The 16,274-nt window shown below is 49.4% G+C and overlaps 2 protein-coding genes across 3 annotated transcripts in view; one reads left to right on the top strand and one right to left on the bottom strand.

Annotated features, from left to right (window-relative positions):
• The window catches only part of NUFIP2 (nuclear FMR1 interacting protein 2), a 19,910-nt gene extending 17,937 nt beyond the window's left edge, over positions 1–1,973 (bottom strand). The window contains exon 1 of the mRNA XM_042442594.1: positions 1,954–1,973. Within this exon, the coding sequence (XP_042298528.1) occupies positions 1,954–1,973 (20 nt within the window). The remainder of the gene's footprint in view (positions 1–1,953) is intronic.
• Positions 1,974–5,670: 3,697 nt separating this feature from the next.
• Positions 5,671–16,274, top strand: part of TAOK1 (TAO kinase 1) — a 37,513-nt gene continuing 26,909 nt past the window's right edge. Inside the window, exons 1-2 of one of the 2 annotated variants that reach the window (XM_042442284.1) lie at positions 5,671–5,834; positions 9,318–9,411. The gene's annotated coding sequence lies outside the window, so the exon portion shown is untranslated. The remainder of the gene's footprint in view (positions 5,835–9,317; positions 9,412–16,274) is intronic. The other variant, XM_042442283.1, reaches the window with a different exon arrangement.

A 16,274-nucleotide genomic window follows, 5' to 3' on the forward strand; every position in this document is an offset into this window, starting at 1 on the left:
GGGGGGTTCCTAATGAAGATCCTGGTTTATCTCTCCCAAAATGGGGGATCCTAATGGGGGTCCTGGTTTCTCTCTCCCAAAAAAGGGGGATCCTAATGGAGGGTCCTGGTTTATCTCTTCCAAAAAAGGGGGATCCTAATGAAGATCCTCATTTATCTCTCAAAAAAGGGGGGGATCCTAATGGGGATCCTCGTTTCTCTCTCCCAAAAAGGGGATCCTAATGGGGGTCCTGGTTTCTCTCTCCAATAAAGGGGGGATCCTAATGGGGGTTCTGGTTTATCTCTCCAAAAAGGGGGGTTCGTAATGAAGAACCTGGTTTATCTCTCCCAAAGCAGGGGGGGATCCTAATGGGGGTCCTGGTTTATCTCTCCCAAAAATGGGGGGATCCTAATTAGGGTCTTGGTTTATCTCTCCCAAAAGGGGGGATCCTAATGGGGGTCCTGGTTTATCTCACCCAAAACAGGGGAGATCCTAATGGGGATCCTGGTTTATCTTTCCCAAAAAAGAGGGATCTTAATGAAGATCCTGGTTTATCTCTCCCAAAAAAGGGGGACTCTAATGGGGTCCTGGTTTCTCTCTCCCAAAAGTGGGGGGATCCTGGTGGAGAGGATGATGGGGGTTGGAGTGGTTGCGAAGAAGCAAGCCCTTTGGGTGGATGGCCTTGTGTTGATTTAGGGGGAGGCAAAAAAAGGACCAAAGGGCACAGCTGGTGCGTGGATTCTGGGAGCTGGAGTCCCAAGAAAGACCCCAGCTTCCCCTAAGAGTCAAACCACAGGAAAATGCATGCGCGAACCTGGGAAAGCTTGGACTGCGGCTCCCAGCATCCCCCACCAAGATGTGCCAAGTTGCCTACGCACTAGGAAGCCCAGCCTCGTCTTTTAGGGGGCTGTTCCCCCCAACAATGATATTATAAAGTAGTAGTAGTAATAATTAATAATAATAATGTTTTCATAATTACTCTTACTCCTAACTATTATCATCATCACCATCATGATTCTTGGGAGAGGTCAGAAAGAGGAGCTGTAGTTTGCATGTGTGCTCCACTTCTATTTTATCCCTCTGTTTGGGGGGGGGTGGACTACAACTCCCACCATCCCTTAGACAGGGGATTCTGGGGGTTGTAGTCCACAGAAAGGACTCCTTCTGTAGTCTTCACTACCAGAGCAAGGCTTCTTGGAAAGAAGCAATGTGGCTGGGCTCTGAGCCTTAGGCTGAGAGGCAGATAGGGGTCTCGGGAGGTCATCCATCAGGACCCTTGGGGTCCTTCCACCCCAAAGTCTCCCTAAACCTCTAATATTGAATCAGGGCGCATGTAACCCACCAAGAGTACGCTCCAATTGGCAAAAAGGTGATTCAGAAGAACAGACAAGCCAGGGAGGACTTGCAGCAGTTTGCTTTTGCCTGGCGTCAACTGGGAAGGGCACTATATCCCACTATATAGTGGGCCCTTGGTATCCTTGGCTGGGATTTGGATCCAGGACCTAAAATCTGTGGATGCTCAAGCCCTATTAAACACAATACAATACTATATTACAGTAGTACATAGAGAGATCTTATAGCCCCTTTGAGACTCCCTGAAAGAAAGAAGTTGGCAGCGTGAGCTTTCTTAGACTTTGGCCTCCTTCCTCAGATGCATTTAGTCTACGAAAGTGACAATTCCCATTATTATTATTATTATTATTGATTTTATTTTCTTATATCCCGCCTTTCTCCCAATATAGGGACTCCAGGCAGCACTTAGTCTAGGAAAGCTGCCAACTTCTTTCTTTCAGTGAGTCTCAAAGGTGCTACAAGATCTCTCTACAGACTAACATGGCTATAGGTTTGAATTCTACCATAATAATAATAATAATAATAATAATAATAATAATAAACCTGCAGCAGTCTTTTACTTAATGGCTTCCTTGGAGAGCCTGCAACTCGCCCAGTGGCCACTGGAGGGCAGGATCACACAGTTGGAAACTGGTCCACATCGTTAAACTGATCATGGGTTTCCCACCCAGTTTTGCTCCAGCCTCAAACACAGTGGTCCCCAATCTTTGGGCCTCCAGATGATTTGAACTCCAGCTCCCATAATTCCTGACTGTTGGCCAGGTTGGCTGTGGCTTTTGGGAACTGAAGTCCAAAACAAACGGAGGGCCAAAGGTTGGGAAGCCCTGCTCCAACAGCATCAGAGGCATTGCTGATATCCAACTCGGCCATGAAACCGTGATCTTGGGCAAGTCACACACTCTCAGCCTCAGAGCAAACCTCCTCTGGACAAACCTTGCCAAGAAAAACCCATCATAAGGTTGTCATAAGTCGGAATAGACTTGAAGCCACACGACAACAAGAAACTCTGCAAGATTCAGGCCCTGAATCCTGCGCTTCCCAGTTGGCTCAGGCAAAAGCAAACTGCTGCATCCTCTCCTAGCTTCTCCGTTCTTCCTCGTTCGTAATGTCTGCCATCTTGGCCACACTCTTCACGATGCCGGGCCATTCATATCTTGGTTTTCCTCCCTGAAATGTGGGAGCATACATGGGCTATGCCTTCCCAATATCATCACGCCTTGATTTGCAGAATGCTCAGTGATTCCCACACTTTTGGTCCACCTCCAGATGTTTTGGACTTCGCCTCCAAGAATCCCTGATTGGGGCTTCTGGGGGGTCGTAGTCCAAAACACCTGGAGGTGGCCAAAGTTGGGGGGCAGGAATCACTGCCTCTCAAATTTGCAATGTGGCAACCTTACACTTTTGTTCTATCCAGCCCTTAAAGGGACAAGAGCCCTGTCTAGTTTGCAATGTGGCAACACTCCTACCTGGCAAGGAGGGTGTTCCCAACAGGCAAAAAGCATTGCCTCCCCAAAATAAGAACCACCTCCCCTTGGATTATATTATCCTTCCTCAAATTTCCAGCACTTGTAGTTGCTTAAAATGTCCACTGGGCATTTAGAAACCCAGCCCATGGAAAGTGAACCCCAAAATACAAGAGGGTTCTGTGGGTGAAGTCTCTTAGAAATTTGGGGGGCTGAAAGAAAACGGTCATTGCAAGGGGCAGAATTTTTCCTTGGGTGCAATGTCCTCATTTTGTGGAACTCGTGCCTCCAGTTGACCCCTCCAATCCCACAGAGTTCCCCATTCTTTTTTTGGGGAGACACATAGCCGTCTGTGTATGTCTGTCCCCCTTTAATCCAGGCCTGTGGATATAAAGGCTGCCTGCTGCATCGCAAGGGCTGCTGTTTCCCCATTTGCTGCAGCAAAATGAGTCACTCGCCGCCTCTTATAAGAGCCTCTTGTTCTTCTGAGAAGCATGAATGCAGCAGCGTTCTGCCAAAAAGAGGATGCAAATAGGTCAGGATTGGAACCCAGGACCGGAATGTATTTATTTGTTTGTTTATTATATTTATTTGCACATGTTCTCCCTCCCATTGTATTTGGATTGACTTTGGAGGGGAGAAGACAAGTATACATATATAAGTGTGATCAGATATACAGGAACTACTGTATGCCCGATTGCGTTGGTTTTCCTGCACCGCTTTTTCCTTTTGTGCTATGCCTCTCTTTTGTCTTCTTATTCCTCCAAATTACAAACTTGAAGTCAGGGGCTGTTTTGTCTTGGTTTTACGGATGCAGAAGACGCTTTGGAAGCCTTTGCAGCCAGGGAGCTGAGGAGGAAGGCTAGGAATAATTTGGCATGGCTTGGAGAACCAGGGAAAACATACAGTTGGCAACCATCATTTGTGGTTTTGACTTTTGCGGCTTGGATTATTTGCGCTTTGGATTCACTTGTTCTCACTAGGAATCTCTAGGTCTTCCAGCGCAAAACGCTGACCATAGAGTTGTGTTGGAGAACATAGAGCTTCCTGAGAAGATACTTCTCTAGGCATTTCTAGGTCCTCCGGCGCGATTCTATCTATGGTCAGCCTCTGGGAGACATTGGCCAAAGAGTTGCGCTGGAGGACCTGGATATGTTCCTAGAGAGGTGTTCTCTGAGGTAAAAAGAAGAGTGGTTTTCCCACGTTCACTGAGGTCCTTCACACAAAAGCCTGGCGGATGTGAAGGAGCCATTTTGTGTGTGTGTGTGTATATATATATATATATATATATATATATATATGTAATTGAAGGGCAGCCCTAAATCTGCCAATATCTCTTGAAATATTTTGGTCCACAAAATTGAAAAACCAGCGAATCCGACTCTTTCGCTGCATCATTCGCATTAATTCGCATCAAAATGGCCGCTCTCCCCAAGGAAATGCCAGGCGTCTTGTTTGGCGTTAGTCCCACTTTATCACCCACTGCCTACGAATCCTGACATGTGTAGTTTTTTTGTGTGAGAAGTTTGGCCGAACGCCTCATGAAACTACAAATCCTAGGGTTCCACAGCACTGCGGCTCCGTACTATGGAATCCTGGGATTTTTAGTTTTGCGTGAGAGGGGTTACACAGAATTACCGCAATTCTGACACTGCTTTAACTGCTGTGGCCCTGTGCTACGGAATCCTGGGAAGTGTAGTTTGTTGTCTCTGTCAGGGAAGCGTAAAATGCCTCGCGAAACTGCAAATCCCAGGATTCCAGGGTATTATTGAGCCATGGCAGTTTTCCACCAGCCTGTCCTGCCTGGCAGGGTTGCTGTGAACTCCCTCACACTCCCCAGCCTCCTGTCATTTAGTGCCTTCCCCTCAAATTGCCACCAAATTGACTCAACACCCCCCCAGAATTTGGTCTCTTTGGTACAGTCCAGATTCTTTGTCTCCCCCGTTTACCCTATTGGTACATTCCACCCCGTTTAGTTCAGTCCACTTCTGCGCATGCGCGCCAGAAAAGTCAACCCCCCCGCATGACAGTCTCCTTTCCATCTCTAGCGAGAGAGCGCATGCGCGCGGACAGGGAAGGCGTAAACCCCGCCCCCTCTGCGGGAGAGCGCATGCGCGGGCGAGAAGACACTTTCCACCTCTGCTTCCGCACCACAGGCACCCAGGATGACCTTGCCTCGCGGCGCATGCGCACCAAAGCGCGAACAGCCCTTCCTCCCCCTTAGCCCCGCCGCTTGACGTCAATTTATCATCCTGTTGAAGTCTCGCGAGAGGGGCGTGGATACAACCCAATCCAATCTCTACCCAACCCTTGCTAGTTGCTTCCTTCCCTAGGGCCCGCCCCCTTGTATTAGTCGATCTGATATGAAAGCCGAACTCTCGCGAGAGGGACGTGGCTACAGTCCAATACGCTTTATATATACAGTACACCCAGAGGTTTCTTCCCTCCCTTGGCCCCGCCCCCTGCTGTCAAGGCCTCATCCTTCCCTCAGTCCGACGGGAAAAGTTGAAGCCTCGCGGCCGGCCTCCAAATCTCGCGAGCGCGCAGTGGACGGCCGTGACTTCCTTTCCCTTGGCCCCGCCCTTCGCTCGCTGTCAATCTATCATTATCTCTTCTTCTCTGAGGTAAAAGAGTCCGAAGTATCGCGGCCGGTCCCGGAAGTCTCGCGAGAGAGTGAGAGGGAGTGAGGGAGGGCGGAGGAGGAGGAGGAAGAGGAGGAAGAAGGGCGGGTGGGCTGAAGGCGGCTGAGGAGGAGATACTGAGGCGGCGGCGAGGAGGAGGAGGAGGAGGAGGAGAAGGAAGAGAAGGGAGCCGGGGGTCGCCCAGCCGCACCGACCCCGCCCGAGGCCTCCGGAACGCCCGCCCGCCCGCCCGCCCGCTCCCTCCCGCAGAGGCCTCCCCCGACGCCCCGCAAGCAGCCCTCCTCAGGGCGCCAGGGCGGGCGGGCCGAGGCCTGGGCTGCAGGACGACGACGACGGGGAGGACGACGGGGAGGAGGAGGAAGGGGCGGCGGCGGCCCCGACGAGGGACCCACGGAGGGTGAGCCCTGGGCGGAGAGAGGGGCTTCCTTGGAGGGGAGGGAGGGGACCTCGAAGCCCCATGCAAATATATGCTAATGAGGGAGGGAGGGAGGGGTTTGAGGGGGCCTCTGTGGGCGGGGCGCTTCTCCCCTGCTTTCTCCTCAGAAAAATAACACGGGGGCGTGGCCACGGACTAAGCCACGCCCCTTGCTGCTCCTCTGGAGGGGAGGGCACCTCCAGGAGAAATGCCATACATCTTATAGGATATAAGATACACAGGTAGAACAGACACGCAAGCTCATATCTATGTACATATACTGTGTATTCACTGGCTCTCAACCTTTGGCTCTCCTTATGTTTTGGACTCCAACTCCCAGAAGTCCCAGCCATCTCTCCCAAATGATCAGGGACCCTGGGAGCCGAAGTCTAAAACTCTAGGAGGACCATCAATACCTATACAGTACTGTATATAGGCTGTGTCTGCACTGTGGAAATACTCCAGTTTGACCCCAGTTTAACTTTCATGGTACAGCATTAGAGGGGCCTGGGGTTTTGTCATTCGCCTCAGGCCCCGGAGCGCCTCGCAGGACTACAAGTCCCAGGATTCCTTAGCAAATCCCCTCTGGAGGAACCTTGCCAAGAAAACCTCATGACAGAGAATCCTAGAGTTGGGAGAGACCCCAAGAAGGTACTTGATCCAGTCCGACCCCTTTGTTCAGCCATGCAGGAACTCTCCGTCAAAGCAGCCCCATTGACAGGTGGCCATCCAGCCTCTGCTTAAAGACAGCCTCCAAGGAAGGAGACGCCACATCTCTCTGAGGGAAAAGTCCCACGGCTTTCACTCTCAGGAAGAGAGCGCTAAGGTTAATGTTAAGGTTTGCCTTAGGGTCACCATAAGCCAGAAAGGACATGAAGGTACACAACAGAAAGAACACACACACAAGCCCAAATGGATATGTATGGCTGCACACACAGTGTGTGTATCTGTACAGTTGCACCCAGGGGCCTAAATACCCCAAAGGTGCCAGATCCTGCCTGGTTTTGGAAGCTGAGCAGGGTCCGCCCTGGTTAGTCCTTGGATGGGGGACCAACAGGGAATGCCCGGTGCTATAAGAGGAAGGAGCCATCCAAACCACCTCTAAGAAAACCCTGTGAAATGCATGGGGTCCCCGTAAGTCGACACAAGACAGCATGCATGTCCTCTCTGTTTCTTTCATGTATTTATGTCTCCAAGGAGGAAAAGTAAGGCTTCAGAGGCTGCTTTCTCTGGTGAAAAGTTGGGATGTGTCATAAGGGAGGAGATGGTCCATCTGTTTGAGGGGGGCTTCTGCTCACCCCCCTCTTAAAAAGACGAACAACACAGAGGCATTCTTGCAAGAGAGGTTTGGTTTGAAAGCAGGAAGCAATGGGGACTCTGAGGCAGAAGCCAGAAGACGTTATGGGGAGGAGGGGCAATTTCTCTGTAGGGCATTGGAGGGAGAACCTCCGGCTAAAGTCACATTGGGGTGTGTTTGTGTGTGTCTTATTTATGGGGGGGGGATCTGGATTAGGAGGCGGCTGCTCCTCCAGGGAGTGGATGTGAGGATGGGATGGGATCAGAGCGACAACGCAGAGGCATCTTGATGTTGGGGGGCTGGGGATTGGGGGCGACTTGTCCATTGCAGAAAGCAAGCAGCACTTGGCATGTTCGTTGGGGATCAAGACCCCTTTCAGCCGTCCCTTTTGCTCTCTGAGCGTCCCACTCATTGCTGCTTTGGGAGGCTGCTGGCCAAACCGCCTCAATGAGTTCAGACCACTTGACATCTCCTCTGTGAGGGGTGTGGTGCGAGGAACCGGGCGACACTCAAAAGCAGGTTGTCGTGCGCGTAATATACCCACGGCCTCGACGTATTGATAAACGCTGTGACTAATCCCTGGATCTCGCTGTGGTTAGTCCTGCAGCCAAAAGGGAAAGCGTTGAGCCTTTTGTCTTCCGTGTCTCACGACGGATCATCTTTGGTTGCATGGTATTTTTAGAGGCCTGGTTGGGGATGTAATTGGTATTTAATTGAGCCAACTCTACCTTGGATAGATTCTGAACAGAGGCCACAAAGGTGTGGGTCTTACTCATCCTTGGTGCTTGCTTCTCCTTGCAATACACTCCTGCTTGGTTCTCTTTAGCATCCTGCAGTTTTGCTTCATGATTTTGGCTGGCTGCTTGCTTCCAAGGACAGGCGCAGCTGACCTTCTTGGCTCAAGCCTTGGCAACATGGTTCTAGATTGGGCTGGGGTTTCATTACGGTTGTTTGAAAGACATGGGCTGCATCTGCACTGGAGAAATGACCCTGTTTGGCACCGCTTTTCAGTATCCTGGCTCAAGGCTATGGGATTCTGGGAGTTGGGGTTTGTTGTGGGGCCCAGAGTGGAGCTATGGACCCCACAACAAACTCCCAACTCCCAGAATCCCATAGCCTTGAGCCAAGGCAGTTCCCTCATTCCCTCATAGATACTGACTCTCTGGTTTCAAAGACACCATTCCCTCTAAGTGTCCTGATTCAGCAAGAACAGCCCCGATTAATCCTCTTCCATTTGCTATTTCAATTGCTATTTAAATGTCCTGGTTTCTTCTTCCTCCTCTCCCTCCGTCCTCAGCTTGCCTCAGTTGCTGCAAACCGAGTCCAAAGTGCAAAACACAATTAACTCAGTCGGAAGAAGGAGTAAATCAAACCTTACCTTTCCCTGTAGACTCCAGCAAAAGCAGACCGCTAGCTTGTGTGTCCTCCTTCCTCATTCATCGCCTTTGCCATCTTGACCACACTCATGGCTACATGTGTCCCGGTTTTCCTCTGTGAAGTCTTGGAGGATGATATGAAACTCCTACGTTTGAAAAGCTCATTGTGTATTTAGGCTTGATCTTTGCACCTCAATACCGCATGTGCATCGATGGTGTGTTTGTGTGCGTGTGTGTTTTAAGGGAACAAAAAGCATCAGCAAGTGGCTTGCCTTAGAAGCGTTTTCCTGGGGTGGACATCTTCCTCATTCTTGTGCATACATTTGTAAGCCAATGAGTCTTGTTTTTTCCAGATTCCTGGCCCGGTCAGTGGGCAAACGGTTGCTCCCGTCCTGCTCTGTGCCCTGCTCTACCAGTTTCTCCAGCCAGAAGTGGCACACGCCGAACATTACCCCCTGCGTTGCTCACCCCTAAGGCCATACCATTTACACATTGCTCCTCTCTGTACTCACATATATGTGTGTGCATGGCTGTTGAGTGAACTCCTTTTCACACCAGCCCCTCCTGTCCTCCATACAGTTACATCCCGCACAGGACATTATGTTCGAATTGCTTTATGCGACACCTTCTCCCATTACCGACCCCAAGCAGATTCCTTGCCACAAGGCGGGTGTGCAGGATGCAGGAACCCTGGTGAAGCGGATTCTTCCCAAAGTTTGGATTTGCATTGTTGTGCATGTCTGTGTGGTTGTCGTTTCATTGTGTTTTATACAGTATTTCTTTTTCTTGAAGGCAGACTGTGACATGGAAACAGCCATAAACATTCCAAATAAAACCTAAAAGTGTGGGCCATTATCAGAGGAAGACCGTTTTCCCGGAGGGAAAGGTATTCTTTTGCTGACACATACACACCCAGAGCTTTTCTCAGGCTGCATGACCTTCCACATCCCGCTGTGGGTGTGCTGGGTCTCCTGCTCTCCGTTTCCCCCCTACTTTCCCCTTGGCTGCTTGGCTTGGGGTTCCTGCTGCAGCGCAGTGGTAATCCCATGCCTGGAGAGCTGCACCTTTGCCCAGAGCTCTTGGCTGCTGTCCTGAGCCTACTAGCTTGAGGAATCCTGGGCCGCACAATGCTGCCTTATACCGTGGTGTGAGCTAAAGGGTTTTGGCCGATGGCTCTCAGCCAGGGCTCAATAGCCAGAAGGGAGTTTAAAGTTGGACAGTTTGCCTGTAGTGTCAGCTCCGGTTTTGGGTATGCTTTTGGGCCACCGCCATTAAAAGGGGCAATCTGGGGTATTCATTAGTGGGCCCTGGTTACATTTAATAATATAATAATAATATTTTTCCCCCTCACTCTTGTTTGCCCAAGAATATTGTAGTTGAAATTGGTTGGTAGTTTTCTCTAACGTATCTTGGAGGGAGGCCTTATCCCAAATATATTGGAGGGGGGTGTTACATTTGATGTTAGTATTGCTTACTTGTTGGGGTGGGGATTATATATTGCCTATTTGTTTTGGCGGGTTCTTTGCAAATGTCCCTGGTATGGTCATAGACAGGGATAAGGTGTGGTGTGGCAGATTTGCTGGGCCAGGTAAAGCGCAGACCAGACGCTCCTGTCCTGAAGTTCCCTACAAACCAGAGCATGTGTAGTTGCCTTTCTTTGGGCCTTCTGAGGCTACTACTAGTTACTACTGTATGCAAAGCTTGGGCTCTGCTATTGAGCGACATCCCTAATAGGTTTGAGCAGTCAGTCAGAACCAGTTTGTTACTTCTCTCATATAGAAGACATGTCTGACTGAAGATCCCACTGATAATAATATCCTGCCTTCTTAGGTGCAGCTCTCCCTGATTCAAGCCTTCCTGTTTTCCTCCAGCTTCAGTGTCCCTCTGAGCTAGTTGCTCTGCTCCTTCTGATCCAGGCCAGCCTTCCTGGCAGTCTGCTCTGGATTCCATTGCTTCTTCTGCTGCTCATTCCTTTTGGACAGACTGCTTTCTTGACTTCAACTCCTGTTCGAAGCCACTGCCATCATGGTAGTCTTAAGCAGTGCTCCATGTGCTTCTTGAAGGCCTTTGTCACAGGGTGAAGCATCCCATGAGCTTTTCCTTCCCTTGGCTAATGGCAAAATGGACTCTTTGTGTGATCACTTCCAGAACAGAAATCAGTGCTGGATTTGTGTGTGGATCATAGACTCATAGAGTTGGAAGAGACCGCAAGGGCCATCCAGTCCAACCCCCTGCCATGCAGGAAATCCAAATCAAAGCATCCCCGACAGATGGCCATCCAGCCTCTGTTTGAAGACCTCCAGGGAAGGTCACCTGTTGATTTATGGTCACTCAGTGGGTTTCCATGACAGAGTGGGGATTTGGTCCCTGGTCTCCCAGTGTCCAACACTCAACACTACTCCACACTGGCCCTCTCACTCTTATCTTCCCTGACCATTTAGAGAACAGAAGTCTTTCTTTAGCAATGGGCATTCCCTCAGGAGTCCAGCCTAAAGGTGCCATTTTGGACAGAATTACCTTGCCAACTTCCTATTGCCCCTTTCTCTGTTTGTATTAAGTGACCTGGGTAGCTATAGGGTCCATTCCTGTCTGTTGTGTTGGGCTGTGTTTGAGCAAGGGGGTTGTTTTAATGGGCTGGGCCTTGTCAACTGTGAAACTGCTGGTTCCACAGTGACTTTTTAAGGTGGTAGTATATCAATACTTCATCCACACCCCCTCACCCCCCTGGTTTACCTTAGGAAACCTGCCTAACTGTGAAGAAGCTACAGGCATTTATTTCCAGTCTCTCAGGAGAAGTGCCAGACCTAGGATGGTCTGGATTCACTGAATTGGTCGTGTGAGTCTTTCCTATTTAATCTCACTTTGTTTGATAAGGCATGCGCTGCCCTGGCATTTGGTTTTCAGGTCAGTTAGTTTCCTGATCAGAGGAGGCTCTGATCATTTCATGCATACTTGTGGGCCTTTTTTTGTTTTGTTTTTTGCCATAGCACCAAAGGGCCCAGAGACCACACCTGTTTTCCCTTCCAGATGCATTACGCATTATGCTGGGTGTTGTCTGAATTTTTTTTGGACAATACACCAGGGAGGTGGTTCTTGAACTGTGCTCCTGACTGCACACGCTCTCTTACCAAGTTTCCTTGAAGCAGAGCTTGCCCACCCGGCTGATCGTTCACCGCGGTGTGCAGCCAGAGGGCAAATGTTGTAACCTGTCTGTTCCAGGATGCCTTCTCAGGTTTACGCAGGATGACGGTCAGCCAGTCACTCAGCAGTCAAGATTACCATTGGATAAGGACCAGAGGAAACAGACCCTGCTCCCAGAATCCACTGGAGTGTCATGGCAGAGGAGACCCATTCCTCAAACTTCCTTTCCCTAAGTCAGAATCATAGAATCATAGAGTTGGAAGAGACCACAAGGGCCATCCAGTCTAACCCCATTCTGCCATGCGGGAAATCCCAATCAAAGCATTCCTGACAGATGGCCATCCAGCCTCCGTTTGAAGACCTCCAAGGAGGGAGACTCCATTACGCTCTGAGAGAGTTTGTTCCACTGTCGAACAGCCCTTACTGTCAGGAAGTTCCTCCTAATGTTGAGCTGGAATCTCTTTTCCTGAAGCTTGCATCCATTGCTCTGGAGCAGCAGAAAACAAGCTTGCTCCCTCCTCAATATGAAATCCCTTCAAATATTTAAACAGGGCTATCATATCACCTCTTAACCTTCTTTTCTCCAGGCTGAACATCCCCAGCTCCCTCAGTCGTTCCTCATAGGGCATGGTTTCCAGACCGTTCACCATTTTAGTCGCCTTCCTTTGGACACGCTCTAGTTTCTCAATGTCCTTTTTGAATTGTGGCGCCCAGAACTGGACACAAACATTTGTTTTCTTTTCCCATTCTTTTTGCTTTCCTTTCTTGTTGTTGATCAGTTCTGTTGGACCGTACCAATTTTAGTTGTTGCATACCACCCCAAGTAACTTGCAAGGGGTCCAATTCATTTGTACTGTTTTATTATTTCTGAGCACACTGGTGCATGGTTAGCACTAATGTGGCATATGTTTATCAATATGTTCATATCCCACCTTTCCTCCAGCGAGCTCAAAGGGTGGCGTGTGCCTCTCTTGTTTTCTTCTGGGTTGCTTCCCAGGAGAGGCGGCTGTGAGATCAGAGCAGAGGACTGACCAGAAGCCATGGGCGTTGCACTGAGTTGCAGGAGCGAAAAACAGTACCTCCAGTGTGATGGATTATTAGAGAAGCCGCTGAAAACAAACATGCAAGTATCTACCAAACGCTGCAGGCTTCAGAGTTTGACTCTGGAGCTGATAATAGGGGTCTCATTCACTTGCCTTATGAAGGAGTGATTCACTGCAGGCTTGTCGGAGTATTACACAGCAGGTCTGTTGATTTATAATGTTTTGAACTTTGTTTTTTCCGAGCCCAAAGGGACGTCCCAAAGAGTTTTGGACCAGCTGAGATCTAATATGGCTGGCAGTTCCAAACTCAATGTGAAACATACTTATAGTACAGAGATCTCAACAGGGTCAGGAATGCTTAGCTGCTGCTACTGAAGGCCACAGGAGTTGCAGATAGAATTGTGCCGTTTTAAGGCTTGGCGAATGGCGGAGAGGCCAGCCTTACTGATCACTTTAAATGGTAGATTAATCTCGGGGAAAGTTGCAGGTGATCTGGTGCTGGGAAGCCATTCTAGGGGCCAGCAGTGAATGCAGGGCCGTCCTGCGGATGCTGACACCGCAGGATTCAGTTGCAGCCGTTGCCACTCATCTGGGGCATATGGACACACGACAGCCTTGCAAAGCAAAACGGGTCAACTTTCATGATCCCCAACGCTTCTTTTCACCCCGCTTGCCCGGTGCTGGTGAGATCAGCAGATGGAAAGGAGGATAAGAAGCTGCCTTTGTGTTTGCAAGAAGTCTCTCCTCCTGCCTGGCCTCTTGCAGGAGATGCCAACTTGCTCAGGGGGGAGATGAGTTGAGTGCCTCTAATTTAATAATTAAATAAACCCAAATTGTGAGTCATCCTGCAAAAGTCAGAGAGACAGAGATGACCCTGCTTGCAAGGAGGAACATTTCTAAAGTGAACTTAGTGGAGGGAGGCTCAAGTCCGGGCTTGTTTTTGTGCGCACAGCATGCGGATCCAGAGCCTGGTGGCTGCTGCTGTCAGGATGCTGTCAGGGGCTGCAGGTCCCTCGCTGCTCTGGGAGAAGCATTGGGGAACTGGAAGGAAAGGAGCCCTCTGACCATGGCTTTGGTTGAGTACAGAAGGAGTGTTGCCCTTGCGAGGGTTACCCATCCACTTCTCACTTGGGTTCCTCTCCTGCTCCGATGAAATTCAAATCTCCTTGTGGTGCTGAGTAATCAACTTGCATAATCCTTTTGAGCTCTAACAAGCACAGCTAAATATCGACAAGTTGCTTTGACAGAATGTACTTTGAAGATGGGTAATTTTTATCTCTGCATCTAGAAACCACCTTGTTAGCTTCTCCTGCCCTGCAGGAACAGATCTGTGTGCCGCGCCAGACCCAAAGGCCTCTGTTGCCCGGTGTCTTGCTTCCCGCAGCGGCCGGTCAGACTCCCATGATGGTGATAGATGGTCATGGCCCAAGCCTTTTCCCCTCTGACCTATGCTACTCCTGGAATAGCAGCCTCGGGGCACTTAAGCCAGCGGCTCGTGTTCAGATGCTGACATTGGGATTTCCGTAATCCCTCTTTAGACAGATGAACTTCCAGGAAGTCTTCTCGCCGTCACCCTCCAGCTCTCCTTCCTTTCTCTCAAACAGAGGTGACTGGGCCCAAGGCTTTCCTTGGCAACTTGGCTTTCCCACTCCAGACCTTATGGCCAGAACCTGCAAGTTCTCACTTGTCTGAACGGGGCTCATACAGTCACTGAGTGTCAGCTTTTGCACAGTTTGACTCTTCTCCTGGTGAAGGAATTTGATGTTTGGAGCACCGATTTCTCCAGGCCCAGCTGCGCTCCAGAGGGATACTTTTAAAGAAGCAGCTCATTCCTTCTATAATGTAAACTGCCTTAGAAAACCTCTATAGCATGAAGAAAAATTGTATTGGGAAGGTGCAGGTTTGCCGTTGAAGGCAAACCGACTCCACCCCAAATAGCTTCCGACTCTTGACTACACAGCCTTGCTCTGTCCCCACTTGGAAATGGCTCTCCATGCCCCTCTCAGAGGGCAACCAAAGCATTCAACATTCGGCAACTCCTTTCCCAGGCTTCCTCATTCCAGTTCCAAGTAGTCCAGATGACTGATTAAAGAACCTTATGTCGTTTTTTAAAATGGCATGCTTGATTCTTAAAGCTGGGTCTGCTTTTCCGTTGTGCTCCTTGCGAATGGCTTGATTTGTTTTCTCACGGGACTGTGCCACAAAATGATCTTTCAGTCGCATGTGTCTGTGCCTTCAAGTCGCTTGACAGCAACCCCAGGAATGTTGTGTTGCCATTTAAAAGATCTCCCTAGTTAGTCTTCTCTTGCCTGGCTGGGGGGGGGGGGGGTTGTGTCACATTTTACTTTAGTTGGTCAACTGAAATAGGCATGAAACATCTGAGATGCAGAACAAATTTCTTCGTTTCTGATTGCTATCTCTTCTGACTCTCTTTGTTCTCCCTGAAATTTAGACAGCTCTTGGTGTTCATCTTCCAGGGTGTTTTAATTATATAGTAGTTCCTATTACTTTCCTGCTCAAACACTGCTCCGCTTAGAGTCACCCTCGGTTCTTAGTAATCGCTTGTCTTTTGTAAACCCTAATTTTAGCTCCTTCGAAAAGAAGGCTCAACCCCTGAGCCTTCAGGGGTTGTGCACTTGAGGGCATGCTGTAGATTTCAACAGCCAGATAACACACAAGGTGCAAACACTTTGACCAAGGCTAGATTTGTGCCAGCAAAGTGTGGTCAAATGTAAGCAGGATGTTCAGTGCCGAGGGGAAGAATTGCAGACTAGATCCAGCAGAATAGATCCAGATCTGTGCTAATAGGGTTTTTAAAAATAGTTATACTGCATTTTTAGATGGCTGTAACCTGTCTTGAATCCCACGCTGGAAGAAAGGCAAATATAAATTAATTAATTTAATTAATTAAATTAATTATCTTGCCCGTACAGGAAGGCAGAACCATCAATGGGAGGACAGCATCTCCAGCCAAAGAGGAGGCACTCAGTGAGCGAATGGTGGGATGGTTTTGACTCTGGGTGCCAGTTTTGAAGGGAGGAACCAGAGGCAAGGGAGACTGCATTCAGGATTCATCAAGAACATCTCTGACCCTGCCATCCGTTTCTTGCTGTGATAATAGGCTCTTTGTCTCTGGACTCGATGCACATGCGTACAGACAACCCAAGCCCTCATTCAGTAGGCCTCTCCCCCGCCATAGAAAGAGATGAACTGGTCTCCTTTGACTGGTGAGATAGTGTATGGGAGTGATTGGGAAGGAAATGAGAGGATGAGAGAAAGCAGCAGTTAACTTTCTTAGGCCCCCAACAACTGACTGTAAGTATTCAGAAAGGAAGCGGAAGTTGACTTGGGAGGTCATTTGTTTTCTTGGCAGGGCTGCACTGCTGCATTTTGATGCAACTTGTACTCGTGTGACTGCTGTCCCTGCACTGGAACCCGCATCCTAGACAGTTTCTTTCAAGCAAGCCCTGAGAATCCAACACATCTGGAAACCGGGGAGGGCTGCTCTAAGGTTTCTCCAGCACAGGTTGCCATGTCTTTTGTGCGAGATGACGTCCTGGGTGTC

Source organism: Sceloporus undulatus, chromosome 11 (assembly GCF_019175285.1).
Source record: "Sceloporus undulatus isolate JIND9_A2432 ecotype Alabama chromosome 11, SceUnd_v1.1, whole genome shotgun sequence".
NCBI lineage: Eukaryota > Metazoa > Chordata > Lepidosauria > Squamata > Phrynosomatidae > Sceloporus > Sceloporus undulatus.